This window comes from Gopherus flavomarginatus, chromosome 10 (genome assembly GCF_025201925.1).
Source record: "Gopherus flavomarginatus isolate rGopFla2 chromosome 10, rGopFla2.mat.asm, whole genome shotgun sequence".
NCBI lineage: Eukaryota > Metazoa > Chordata > Testudines > Testudinidae > Gopherus > Gopherus flavomarginatus.
Genome location: NC_066626.1, coordinates 40650839 through 40665516, shown reverse-complemented (window position 1 = coordinate 40665516; position 14678 = coordinate 40650839). Strand labels below are relative to the sequence as shown.

Below are 14678 nucleotides of genomic sequence, written 5' to 3'. Positions count from 1 at the left end.
TAGTAATTGATGACTATTTAAACTTCTCTCACCCTTTCAAACATTGCTCATGTCTACTCTTGATCCTCCCCTCATTTCAAAAGTTAATCACTGGATTGCAAATTTTAGTGTAGGCCCTAAACAGATATTTGGCCAAGACACTTAAAAAGGTGCGTTGCTCTTAGGTTGCCACCTAGGGATAGCAAACATTTGTGTCTTCTCCCCACTTAGAATTTATAATCATTTTAGTCAACTCCATTAAAACAGGACTAAAATTCAAGTATAGATTGTGTTGAGCACTCTAAATAAGAGCACGCTCCAGGGAACTGAAAGCAGTGGAAACTAAAGTGTCATTTAAAGACCTAAAGTCATATCATTCTACAGAAGGAAACATCTGATGTTTACAGCATCAGTAATGTTATTCTCAACCCCAATTATGTAGCTCGGAGTAAAATTTGGCATTCCTTCTTAGGCTAGTTCAGATGGAGACAGCAAGTTACAAATAACCACAAAAAAAGGACATTTTTGACAAGACATTTCACAAAAATAGTTCCATACAGGAGGATTAGCTGTTTCGTGTTATCCACTGGGTAACAACAACAAATGGCCAGATTTTGCCATCCTTATCCAAATAAAACTCCAATTGTCTTCAATGGGACTTTTACCTGGGTAAGGATGACAGGATCCAACTCTCAGTAATAAAGTAGGACCACCATAGACATGACATCCCCTCCTGTCCATTCCACAAGCCTTGTTTGAAAAGCCTATTTTACTTCATTTTGCAAAAAGTGAAGACCAGCTAGTTCCCATCTGACTTCCTGACTCAATCTCATCTCGCAGTTAGGATCTGCCGACACTACAGTATAACCAAAAAGAACTAGGAGTACTTGTGGCATCTTAGAGACTTACACATTTATTTGGGCATAAGCTTCATGGGCTAAAACCCACTTCATTTTCTGAATTTGGAAACTGAGTGCAAAGGGTGGAATTTCTCAAAAGCGCCCAAGAACACATCTCACTAAAAGTCCATAGGACTCGTGCTCCTAAATCACTTAGAAGTTTGAGAAATCCCACTCAAAGTGATCCTTTAAGGGGGAACCCACTAACCCCATCTGTCTTATGTTACATAATGTTCTATTGATTGTTTAAATCTGAAATAGCCAGTGGGGAGACATTTATGTAAATAACCTGAAAGAAGGGTTGCACTGATAGAGAACAGAGAGAAGTTTATAATATTTCCAAAGCAAATATAGTTAAGAGTTGACAATCAGCATTCATGCCTCAAGTTCTGTCCTAAAAAGGACCAATTCTCCCTCAATACTGTTTCAGCTAGGTTTTCAGCTGCAGTGGGAAATTCTTCAGTTCACCGCTTTCTTAAGCATATCAAACAAAAAAGATGATTTCCTGGATGGTCCCAGACCAAGTTCAGCTATGTAGAGAACTGAAACTGTTAGCGAACGCCTAAAAGCCCAGACATGTTCAATATCTGGTGTAGCTGTAAATTATCACCTTTTCCAGGTCAGAAAGGCCAAAATAATTTCCAGCTCTATTTTTCTAAAAGCCATTTTCATTTAATCTGTCCTTTGCAAATGGTAAATTTAATGAGAACTTCAGGCATAACTCAGACTAAAATGTTTTTTTAAAACCTCAGTGTATATTCAAATATATTTCTGTAAGCAACAACCTGCCCTATTGAAACAGTTCTTGAGTACTGTTGAAATAATAGGTGTATTCGCAAAGGAAACCTGCTTTCTTTTAAAATGACTGTATGCATTATTTCAGCTTCTTCTGATAAAAGCACATTTAATGCCAGGGCAAGATGCAGTCAATCTTTTGTGTGGGAAGAAAGTGTTGAGTTGCACCCCGACGCTTACACTCACCTAGCTGTTTCGATCTGTTAAGCAACCTGAAAGTTCAGCTGGGCTGCTGCTTGGCCTCTGTGGCTTTTTCTTTTTTCCTTTTCTCCTCCCTACCCCTCCCCTTCCCGTCCTTCCCCCCACCCCCCAGTACAGAGACATTGAATTAGAGTGAAGTGAATAGTTGACGTCCTCTGTAATTATACACACATTGAACTCTTTACAGTTGACTTAAGTTACTTGGAGTTGCATTGGTGTGGCCCTCCATATTGATTAAAAGCAGCATCTATTTACCTAAACAATAAATGTGGAGATTAGTAAAAGTTCACTTGATCACAATAAGAAGACTGATCATTACAGGGCAATGCAACCCAGATGTAATATAACTGCCTCAAGCAGCACTTTATGAAGGCATAGGTTGTTTTTTCGCAAGCGAGCATTCAAGTCTGGGTTTAGGCTTGAGCAAAGCACTTTAAGGAGCTATACTTTTTGCAGAGACAAAGTAAGGGAACGATAGGACCTGTCCGGAGAAGTTGGCACAGTAACTCTCCCGGGAGAGGTGTCCAGTACAAAGCTTTGGAGGAAAAAGGAGAGAGAGAGAAAGCGCGAGGGGAAAAAAACAAACATTAAAGCTAAATGACTAAATGGACGGTGTGTGGAAAGTCTTTGAACAGGGCCTCCATGTCCTTTATTCTTCTTTCTCCTCTTCTCTAGAAGAAAGGACAACTTTAAGGTAAGCAGGACACACTGCGGCTTGTGTGTGTTAAGGTCTTGATGGTGTAGGCTCTGTAAGAAAGGGGAAGAACCTAGTTTGGTATTTGTCAGACTCAGCAGAAACACTCCCTCTCTCATTATAGGATCTCCTATTGAGAAGGACAGTTCGCGTCGTCCTATTGCCTCTATTGCTCGGTTTACATGGTAGATGATGCATTTTACTGATCTTTTCTTAAATCAAGAAGAGAAGCCAGTTGATAACTAGATTGGTAAATAAATAGGCTTGAATCTTATAGGAACAAATTGGAAAAACAGATTCTAAATTGATGGTATACAGTCCCTGATTTAAAAAAAAAAAAGGCTCACATCTCTTGATGGGATTTGACACTCTGTCTCTTTGTACCGATGCTGTTGCACTGTGCTTACCTCCTGCTCTTTCTCATCCAATGATGTGATAAAGGGTTACTTTTGACAAGCTCTGAAGGAATTGCTAGCGATTAGAATGTAGAAAACAACAGACCAGACGGTAACTGGCACATGACAAATTAATGCTTAGAATCTCGTGCTAGTTAACATCGTCACTCCTGTGAGATGTTGGATTAAATGTCCAGCCGAAGGGCACATACATTGCCATTGCAATTCTTGTGCACACTTTAACAAATATTTCCACTGGTTACGTTGTCCCCAGCGGGGATAACTTGGGATATTTAAAAGAAAAGCTTAGTTAGTTTGTGTGGGTTTTTTTCTTCTTCCCAGTGTTTTAAATTCAAAGCACTTCATTCAGAGAACTGTGAAAACAACTCATCCAATCACGGTGTGATTAAAATAGAAACATGTCCCCTTGCACTGAGTTCAGAAGCTAGTTCCGTAAACCAGCTTCTGGTCGTTTCGACCTGAATGTAGGCAAAGCCTAACCAGAAGTGTGTTAGCAAGTGTGAAGTGGGTCAGTCCTTTCTCTCAGCCCCCTGGTTTGCAGGCTGTCAGAAACTGGAATGAATTTCCTTGTCGTGAGAAGTTCAATGTGTCTTGTGTTGAACTGCAAACAGACTCAGGCCTATGGGGGGAGGGGGGCTGGGCTGGGCTGGCTGGCTTTGATCGCCGCAGATATTTAGTTATTTCTTCGTTTTAGGTTAGTTGGAATATTTAGCCATTGTAGGGAACGCTGTGGCATAGCCCTTCCTTCATCCGGTTGGGTCTCAGCTCCTTTACCGTTTTAGAACTTCAATGGCTAATGGGTCTGTGTCCCCGCTGTAATTAAAAGGCTACAAAGCTACCCAAACACTTCGTTAAACAAACATGTAACCCAGTGCTTTTCTCGTTGCATTGCCTCTACACAGCAGATGAGGGGATTGCTTAGGAAGCAGTCAGGAATCTCTTTGTTTCCTTCTTTCAGGTACAAGGTGAATTAATCCGTCTGGAACCCAGCATATCTCTTCCTCCCACCCACCAATTCTTCTAGCCTACGTCTCTTTACCAATAAAGAGAAAAACAGACAACGCTTGAATACCTCTCAAGACGAACGAACCGAGCCTGTTTCTTTGCATGTAAGTTTTCTAAATAAATAGCTTTTCTTGTTTAAAGCTATGATGGATAGACTCACGGGGCCAGGTTGGTCTCTGGAACAGTACAATGGATGTAAGAAGGTTTTTTCTTCGCCATATAAATCATTCACATTGTTTAAGGTACATTGATCAATCTAATGGCTTGTAATAGGCTCCTAATTGCCACTAGGAAAGTACTGCAAGCTTGCATTTGAACGTGAAATGGTTCATGATCTCAGCTGAAATTCACCTTAAGCTTGAGATCCAATAATTATAGCACACATAGGAGCACAATGAACGGCTCTCCGTCTTTCATAGTCCTAATACCAGGACAAGGGGAAAGGAGAAAAGGGGAATATCGAGATGGGAGAGAGTCAGTGTATTTTTCCAGATCGAAATCAGCAATTAATTAATGGGCAAAACCTCCTGTAGGATGTATTGGTCTTTGTGGACTGAAGAGCACTTGGTAATGCCAGTCATCTTGCTTATTACATTCCCATATACCTATCGCTACAGCTAGTTTCCTTAGTCACAACCCAACATACTGAGTCATACCTTGCCATAGATGTTAATAAAAAACTAGTCCAATATCAGAAAAACTGTACATGAAAAGATCAGAGATAAAAAAAAGAAACCTTCCCTTTTCACGTGCACTGTTTGAGCAAACGTGTCTAAATGTCGCGTTTACCTGCCTACTTGTGCAAATGCTTGCCCTCACATCTAATGAGCCCTACTAAAGGAAGAAGTGGAAGTTAAGAAATCTGAAAGTAAAGTAATGCTACCGCTGGTATTTAGGCTTGTATATTTAGAAAGCAAAACTAATAAACATGGCCCATCTTTCTCAACTTCGGAAATTTGGTAGCATTTTAAGTAATCAGAGCTTCTTCTTTAACCGACTTATATGCAAAAGGTAGCTATATGCTCTGTAAATATGGGTCCAATCGTTTGCTAATTCAATTCCCTTTACTTAGAAACCCATTAATTTCAATACAGATAGCGCTAAGAACGCTAGCATTGGCTGAGTTTCAAACCTGCTGCGGTCTGATCTTGTCACGTCTAACCTATATACCATAACAGTATAGTAAGGAATGTGAATCAAGAAGATAAAATCCTCATAAAATGTTCCTGAAGCTTTTCTATCGATGCAGTAAACAAATCTATGAAGCTTGTTGAATAATCTTCCAATAATTGTAGTAATTAAAATCATCATACAGTCTACAGTCACCTTCCTTCCTTTGACACTGCAGTCTTCCCTTTAATTGTTAAGGTGTCTTCGTTTGAGATAAACAGAACGGGGAAGGGGCTTAAAATATATGGGTCAAATAAATTTCGCGGAAGAAAATTAGTTTTATAGGCAAATATTTGGAGAGCACTTAACAGACAAATGATTTTTTTCAATGTATCCTGCAGATTTCACAACTGCAGAGTGTATGTGTGTCCCGTTACCTCTAAATAGTGGCACCTGAAAGATAGAGGAAAGATTAAAGCTTCGTCCATCAATTGCTCCATCTTGGGATCTTTATTTATCTGGGTAAGGGTGGGAGTGGGAGTGAGTGAGTTATGTAACAAATATAAAATGAAAGCTCAAGTACAAACTGTCGGAGAGTTCCATAATTTTCACTTAATTTCCATGATCTATTTGATCCCTGTGCTCATTCCCTTTTTATGAACTACAAAAGATGTTCTTCTAATTAAAAGCTACACTTCATCTTTGCCCACGAATGGAAAACTCTACAGCGGAAATAATTCAGGGACTCAACAGGCACCATGGGCTCTCTAGATAGCCTCCCTCCCTTGTTTTAATATCTACTCTTGCATAGAATAGTGGGGAAGCCTTTTCTTAACTAAAGTTATTAATTTATCACCTGATCCCCCTCGGCGCTGCTCTCATAATCAGTAATGGAGTCTGTATCATATAAATGGAAAGCATAATTGAGAGATAGATGTTCCTATGGAAGCACTGATGCTAAAAAATGGCAGCAAGCAATTATTTGTATAAGCGATGGGCATTTTTGCGGGTTTCCCCCCACATGTTTCTTGTTTGGCAGAGAATCTGATTGCTTCTCCTGAACTTGGAAAGGTTTACACCTTCCTCCCTCCCCGCCTCCGTAACATCCGTGTGTAAATTCCGTGTCCGTCCTAGGGTTCCCGGGAAATTGTCCAGCAACCTCACATTTAACTGCTGTTAAATCGATGTATTTGGAAAAATATTTGGCAGCTCTTTCCCAGAGCCCTGTTTGAACAGAAGAACCATTTCATCTGACGCTCTTGAATGTGAACCCATGAGCCTTCCAATCAGCTTTAATGAACGAATTGTTTCCTAGCTTTACCTCCTGAAGACAGCAACTTTAGTAGTCGCAGAGATCAAAAGATCTATGTTAAAGGGAAGGTGGGAAACAATATTTGTTCAAAGGAAGTGAACTGTTTCATTTAATTAGACCATTCTTCTTTATTAGTACTCACACTGAGACTTAAAAAAGATTTATGTTGATTTAGCCATAGTGTATTTATGATGTAAATATATTCCGAGATGAAAACGTCACGGATCAATTGTAAAGGACCCGGATACATAATTCAAAAAAATCAGTTTCAGTTTATATGAGGTTCTCACCCCACTTTCGCTTCTTAGTCAGATTTGTTTATGCAGAATCGACATTTAATAGTGCTAATTGCACTTCAGTTAAATTGCCCTGATTGCAGAAAGGGAAGCAATTTTCGTGCTCTCTGTCTGGGTTTGGAAGAAATTGTTTTATATTCACCTCTTTATAAAGAAGTGGAGATAAGGCACCGAGCCTTTGCACAAATTGCACTTATGGGCTGACTGGCAGCATTCAGGCGCTATAATAGAGCATTATTTGGCCGTTTTGAATAATGTAAAGCGTTTGCTGAAAGCTATTCTCCTGAAAATTGCTCTAACTTTTAAAAGGGTGGTGATTCACTCCAAACCAGGCCTTTGTTACATTGTCATTATCCCCCCAAATGTTTTAACAGTCAGCTCAACACTTTAGCATAACACATTGATCTTTGTTTAAAAACTAGATTTTTGGCGTATTAAAAAAATCTGACAGAAAATTCTTGACCCCTTACAGATTTTAGGAGCGTTTCCCATTTCACTGCAATTCGTTTATTTTCTTAAGTGTGTCTTCTTTTAGTAGATTTCAGTTAGTTTTGTCATTATCAAATTGATTAAAAACTATATGTAACACTCAACCCATGCGTGTATAAAAACAGGGTAAAAAATGTGACTGGATTTGGACACACAAAATGTGAAAAGGCCAGTCGTATGCAGGTGCCTTTACCCTCTGGGTTAAATGGCTGGGTTTTGAACATAATCCCTTTGCAGATTATTTTATTCATTACTTTGTCAGCTTTCCTTACGGAGGGGGGGAAGCCTCGCCAGTTCTCCTCCCTGTGCTGCCCCGGGGTTGCTCAGAAACGCCTCGCTGCCACTGAACAATCCCCCCTATTAGTAAATCAACGGCAGATCCTCTAAACAAACAGGAGCGCCGGCTCCCCCCGTAGGAAAGAGTCACCTGTTGGGCGATTGCTCCCGGGTGCCCCTGTCGGACTCCCAGTCTTTCCTGTGCTCCAGGGCTCCCTCCCAGCCCCACCATCGCTTTTCAATCGCCTCCACCCGAGGAGCGCTACAGCCCCCCCCCCCCCCCCGGTAAAACTGCCGTTTATGATCTGCTCCAGGCAGACCTCTTGGAGATAAGGATTGCAATTCACTCGCTGGCTCTCTGTGTTCAGCGTAAGTCAACGTGCAAAGTATTAGGGGCAGAGCAGTATTTCCCCTGACTTCCACTATTTTAAATATTCACAACGCTAAAAAGGCAAACACCCTTTGAAAATAACCGTACATGTTTAAATGAAAGAAAATCTGCACTGACATCCCTGCCCGTTGTGGTATAGTTATTGCAGACTGGATCATGCTTACAATGTACAGCAACGTGCTATCTTGTCTCGTTGGAACATTTAGAAATGAAATAAAGACAAGCGAAAAAGAACCTTAATCCAGCGTTTTCTCCACCTCGTCCTTTCACAATGTGTATTTTTGCATCTAGTGCTGGGGTTTGAGGAAAAGAATATTACTGCAATCCGGAACAAGTAGCTAGGGTTGCCTGAATGCACTCAGATTTCTGGTTCAGAACCGTAACTTAGCTGCACCCAGGAAGACAGAGAAAGAGGACACCGTAATAATCTCAGCGCTACAGATACAATCGCAATATTTAAAAAGTTGTCCGTCTACTGATCTTTCGCTACACAGTGCGGGTGAGTTCAATGCAATTACTTAAGACGCTTCTAATAATTACAATCAAAGGGACTAGCCTGCAATACATTTAGGAGCCAAGGTTTGGACTTACATTTCGCACATGCAGAGAGCAGGTAAAGTCTGTCGCTCACTGGGCGTGTGGAGTGTGCACAGCGCAGAGGCCACAGGCGAGTGCTGGGGAGGCTTATTTCAGCGGCGCCCTAGCACTGCTAGGAGGAAGCACGGTTGCTGCCATTAGCAGCTCTTAGTTTTCATGCCTTTCTATAAAGCTTGAAAAAATGTGCTCCAGGTTGCAAACTTGACATTCAAAGTCTTTAACCAGGGATTGTTATTAAGATAAAAACCCTTCCTCTCCAGCAAAAAAATAAAATAAAATTAATAATAAAAAAATTGCTCATTGGGCTTCTTTTGGCAGCTATCTGAATATAAAAAGAAAGATACATGTCAGTTTAAAATCTGTTTTTTTGGGGGGGGATATGTAACTAAAAAGCCTCATGTTCTTTCCCCAAAGAAACTAGCAAATATATGTTGCCTCAACATGACGAATCACTTAGTACTTTGACAAAAATATAGCGGAGTAAAATACACTTTGGAATGTGGTTCCTGTTCTCAGACAGAAATTTGTGTAATCACTTTTGGGCATGCATGATGTGCACTGTCTGTGCCTCACCTGCCCAATTTGCCTGATGGGCCAGATTCTAGAATGGCAGTGAAAGGAAGGGCCTGTTGAGCAAATAAACCCTCTCTTTACAAGAAACAGAAATACATATTTCCTGGATCCAGCTAGTATGTTGGATTGGCTAAGTAATTATGGAGGCTATATAATACAGTCGAATAATTTGAATCTAGGGTTAAGCTGGCAAAAGTCAAAGTGAATGCTGACATTCAGCTCCTGCCCTTTTGTGGCTTTCCCCCCTTTTCCCACAACCCGTTAGTTACGGAGGAAGTGTCAACCCTAACTTGGAATTTCCTGGCTTTTGTTGGTTTATGTCACAACCTTAAGGATATTTAAACCCAGGTTTTTTAAAGTTAATTACAGTATAATTTCTTTAGTCCAAAGCACGGAGTTTATCCCTGTGCCTTTGACTGGCACGCGCCCCGAGCCCTGGTTCTTGCACCTCCAAGTGTCTGATTGGCTGTAGGGCAGCTCCTGCCTGCTCTTTCTCCGCCCTCATTGGGTGAGAGACCCAACCAGCGGTACTTCAAAGCAGGCGCGCCCCACACTTAGGCTGAGTTTAGCCCTCCAGAGCCAGGAGTGTACTTAGTGCAACTGGAGTAAAGCGGGGAGCTAGGAGGAAACTGAGCAATCTCTCCGGGCTGAGCGCAACGCAGAGCCCCCCATTCGACCCCATCACCCAGCCAAGGGACGTGCTATGGCTACGTCTATACTTGGGGTAAGTCAGAGAAACATCTCTATACAAACGGCACGTTTTTCGTTGTGGTTTCTCGGTGGCAGGTTTGTTACCCTGAAAAACTGTTGCTGTTGTAGTGCAGTTTCTCGTTATATAAATGACGATGTGCTGCAATTGAAGGACAAACTCGATTAATGTTTCGGAGGCGTGGGGGGCTGATTTTTCAATCGTACCGTTCACATGCAAGACGACATTAATATCAAGTTTATTTTGTTGTGAAAGAAATTAAGTTTTTTTTAAATAAACTTGAGGAGGGTTACGCCTAATTGGAATGGATTTTCTCGAACCAGCCTAGTGCGTGATGCTTGCACCAAAGCCATGTAGCAATATAATTGTTTATGTTTCTGCTGGCTCATTTTGTAAGCTGTAACCCTTGTGCCTTTAGAGCACATCGTTTTTTCGTTTCCCTGGGGATTTTTGCCTTTACAGTCGCACGTTGAAAGAGGAAAGCATTGCCATAAAGTCTCAAACCGCTACAGAACTCTTTTAAGAAATGACGTCTGTGCCATTTTAGAACATCATTGTCGGTCGTCCCCATTATGACTATGGAGAAGTGTATCATTAAATTAAATCGGTTTGTAGCGTTTATTCAAGCACTATAGGTCCCTGAAAACAAGATAGAAATTGCATCAAGTTGGGCAGGGTGGCGTTTTCATCCAAAACGAAGGACAGTGTTACTTTTCGGGCAGAGAGTATTTAGCCACGTTGCTGTGTTTGCGTGTGCGCCTCTCCTGGGCTCTCCGAGGCTCACGGCTTGCTTTGTGTCTCCCTTAGGAAGAACCAAGATTTGGAACAACTCCCCTGGCCATGCTGGCTGCGACCTGCAATAAGATCGGGAACACCAGCCCTCTGACCACTTTACCCGAGTCCAGCGCCTTTGCCAAGGGAGGCTTTCACCCCTGGAAACGCTCCACCTCCAGCTGTAACCTGGGCTCCAGTCTCTCGGGCTTCACAGTGGCCACTAGCCGGGGCTCCAGCGGACTGGCCAGTGGCACGGGCACCGCCAACAGTGCCTTCTGCCTGGCCTCCACCTCGCCCACCTCCTCGGCCTTCAGCAGCGACTACAGCGGCCTCTTCTCCAACTCGGCGGCGGCGGGCGTGTCCCCGCAGGAGCCCGGCGGCCAGTCGGCCTTCATCTCCAAAGTGCACAGCTCTGCGGCCGAGAGCCTGTACCCGCGGGTGGGCATGGCGCACCCCTACGAATCGTGGTACAAGTCGGGCTTCCACTCTACCCTGGCCGCGGGGGAGGTGGCCAACGGAGCGGCCTCTTCGTGGTGGGACGTGCACACCAACCCGGGCTCCTGGCTGGAGGTGCAGAACCCCGCCGGGGGGCTCCAGAGCTCGCTGCACTCGGGCGCCCCCCAGGCCTCGCTGCACTCCCAGCTGGGCACCTACAACCCCGATTTCAGCTCGCTCACCCACTCCGCCTTCAGCTCCACGGGCCTGGGCTCCACGGCCGCCTCGCATCTGCTCTCCACCAGCCAGCATCTGCTGACCCAGGAGGGCTTCAAGCCCGTGCTGCCCTCCTACACTGACTCCAGCGCGGCGGTGGCCGCAGCCAGCGCCATGATCACGGGCGCCGCGGCCGCCGCGGCCGGGGGAGGCTCAGCCCGCTCCGCCCGCAGGTACTCGGGCCGAGCCACCTGCGACTGCCCCAACTGCCAAGAGGCGGAGAGGCTGGGGCCGGCTGGGGCCAGCCTGCGGCGCAAGGGGCTACACAGCTGCCACATCCCGGGCTGCGGCAAGGTCTACGGCAAGACCTCGCACCTGAAGGCGCATCTGCGCTGGCACACGGGCGAGCGGCCCTTCGTCTGCAACTGGCTCTTCTGCGGGAAGCGCTTCACGCGCTCGGACGAGCTGCAGCGGCACCTGCGGACTCACACGGGCGAGAAGCGCTTCGCCTGCCCCGTGTGCAACAAGCGCTTCATGCGCAGCGACCACCTGAGCAAACACATTAAAACGCACAACGGGGGCGGCGGGGGCAAAAAGGGCAGCGACAGCGACACGGACGCCAGCAACCTGGAGACCCCCCGCTCTGAGTCCCCCGATCTCATCCTGCACGAGGGGGTGACCGCTACCCGGGGAGGCGGCGGCAAGGAATCCACCGCGGGGCCAAACGACTCGTAGGGAGCTCGGACGGAACAGCCGCCCTCTTCCCCTGCAAATCCCAGGCCGGGGAGAGGCGAAGGAGCCGCCCCCCCCCCACTGCGCTCAGACTGCAGGAGCGACTGGACTAAAGCGCAGGGTCCAGGGCCAAGCCCCAGAGACACAGCCCAACCCCTCAGCCCCGCAGGACACTGACACTGATCCAGCTTCCTGATGCAGAGCAATAGCGAGACCCAAGCCCGCACAGACTGAGCAGTGGAAACCAACAGGACCTAAAATCGCCCTTGGTGTGGATTACTAGTCTCTAGCTACAGCAGGTCTTGCCTGACGAAATCTAGTTACAGTGACGCTTTTTTTATTTAAAAAAAAAAGAGCATCCTAAAAGAGGCTTAAGGTGAGACATTAAAGTGGAAGTCTGAGACAGTTCCTCTGTAGTCCATAAACATCTGTATAAATAGGGTTCAAAAAAGATTGTGTTCTTATTTTTCTTGTAAGCGTTGATTCTCATAGGGGGTTTATTTTTGTCTCTCTTTTGTCCTTTTTGGTGAATTCCTGAAATTCAGGAAGGTTTTTTTTTTTTTAAATTTCTGATGCACTTTGTGGAAGTCGGTATATATGTAAAAGCTATTTAAAATGTTGAGTTAACATTTCACTCAAACACACGTAAGTTAAGGTCATTTAAAGAAATTAAATGCGTTTATCTGTATGAAAAAATCTTGGCTTAATATTTTCATTTTGGTATTATTAAAGAATTCTGAACACTATACTTACGGTTTTTGTTCTTTTCTTCCCAGCCCTTATATGGAGCAGCTTTTAATGCAAACCCTTAGTTCCTCTCCCAACGCTAGTACAGTAATACAAGTGAATGGGATTTAAAAACAAGAAATGCATTTGATGTCAGGGATCCAAATTAATCAAATATTTTAACGCAAATTTCAGTCGGCTTGTGTCCTATAACTGTGTTTCCTCATTCAAACCCTCATTCCCCGGCCCCCAAGATCTGACCCCACATAAAGAATGTTTAAAACCTATCCACATTTGGAAACGCATTTATGAAAATGCCCCCCAAATAGATTTAACAAACTGTGCAAAGAAACTGTTTTTAAAAAAGCCTTTAGCCCCACAAGGCTTCCTAGGTTGGGAGATGATCTCAGGGGAATAAACAGCTAGAGTCAATACTCCGGAAAAGACATTTCATGCCTAAATGAAAATCTTGTTAAATGTTATTAATTTTGACTTCGAGCACATAGCAGCCCCCAGTGCCTTGTATTCCCTTATTAGGGATTCATGTCTTATCAAATATCTAATTAATCTCCTAGACATCATTTGTTCTGGCCAACTTTATCTCAGCTGGTCCACGGGGACAACTCCGAATATTCTCGGTGACAAAGCTCCCTTGAAGATCCTTTTAATTGTCTAAATTAACTGCACCAAATTTGCATGTCAAACGGTAAAGGGCAACCTGAGATAAAATGTAAACGTTTTAAAAGCCCCAAACTAAGCACTTGATTTGATAACTAGGCTTTTTAATGTTATGGAAGGCAACTGCTCCTTTCCTTTTCAAAGACAGTTGATCTATGCAAATAGTGAATTGGAAATGCTTATGTCCCCATGCAGTCAAATGGTCCTTGCATGTTATTTGAATATCAGTGGCTCTGCTATTGAAAAGGTTCAAGGATGCTCTCTGACTTCTTTGTGATTACTCAGTGCAGCGTCTTATTCTGAAGAAAAAAAACCTCAGGAATAATTAAAGGCTGGGCTAAGGCCTGGGAACACATTTGGGACAGGAATCTCATTTAGACAGGCTCTTTCAAAATAAGGCACAGTTAAATTGACCAGAAGGCAATTATTGAAATGAAAATTATTTTCACTCCCTTTGTCTCCTGACCACCAACTTAACAGCCACAGTGTTGTTTTTTTTTAAAGAAAATGGTTAAATGAGATAATTGTGCTATTTAAAAAGAAAAAGTTAATTTAGTGTAGAGTGGAGGAATAACATTCTAAACCAGTACAAGCTAGAGAGTGCAAATAAAATCAGAAAAAGGATTGTGCTGTCAGTCACAAATCAAAGATTTGTTTTAATTAAAAAAATCTGTGAATATTAATAGACAGTATTTCACTTTCCCCAACACTGCTACAAAACACTAGCAGAACGTGTTCCTACATCGGTTGTTTAAAATGCACACAAGTGTAGCTCAGCGGCGGCGCTGACAGAAGGAATCTTTCTGCACTTTCAATTCCTTTTAAAGACAATCTTGAGTTGATTTTTTTTTCCGGCTTAAATTATTCAAAAGCATCGACTATCTCCACTTTCTTTTCTCCTTTCCTGACCTATTTTTGTCTTCCTTATCCCCATGTTTTAAACTGAGACCGCTCTGTAAGATGAAGGAAAATCCTCTTGCTTTTCCACACCACTCTTTCCCCGGAGTGGCTAGAGGATCTGTACTAGATGTATTTTATTCTAGGGCAGGCGGGGAGAGAGACAATGGGAGCTGGCGAGGATGACACTGGCGGGCAGATGTAAAATAAACAGTGCGCTTGCTGGGCTGCAGGACATGAGTCCCCTGCTTGTCAGTTGTTGGGGTTTCCGAGGAATGCATTCTCCCTGGGTGTTGGGCAGAAGTCAGCTTTGTTTTCAATCCATAATAAAACATCAAAGGAAGTCATCCAGGTCCAGTTTCTGCCAGGCCAGGGTTACAATTCTCAGCTCAATGATCAAGGACCTCTTTGCATTGCCTTTGCCCCTTGGGGTCAGAAAACGTCCATCATTTACAGACTCCCCAGAAATGAAGAAGGG

General features: G+C 43.6%; 1 protein-coding gene across 1 annotated transcript; it reads left to right on the top strand.

The window, feature by feature from the left end:
- The first annotated feature begins 9618 nt into the window (after positions 1-9618).
- On the top strand, positions 9619-12632 carry SP9 (Sp9 transcription factor). The gene is made up of 2 exons (XM_050969035.1): positions 9619-9757; positions 10550-12632. The coding sequence occupies exons 1-2, from the start codon at positions 9737-9739 to the stop codon at positions 11900-11902; spliced, it is 1374 nt and encodes a 457-aa protein (XP_050824992.1). The 5' UTR covers positions 9619-9736; the 3' UTR covers positions 11903-12632.
- Positions 12633-14678: the final 2046 nt, after the last annotated feature.

Bases quoted from the DNA above. Each gene is read 5' to 3' on its own strand.
- SP9 (XM_050969035.1), top strand. From the start codon at position 9,737: ATGGCTACGTCTATACTTGGG. The intron at 9,758-10,549 runs GTAAGTCAGAGA...TGTCTCCCTTAG, and splicing joins TGGCTACGTCTATACTTGGG to GAAGAACCAAGATTTGGAAC.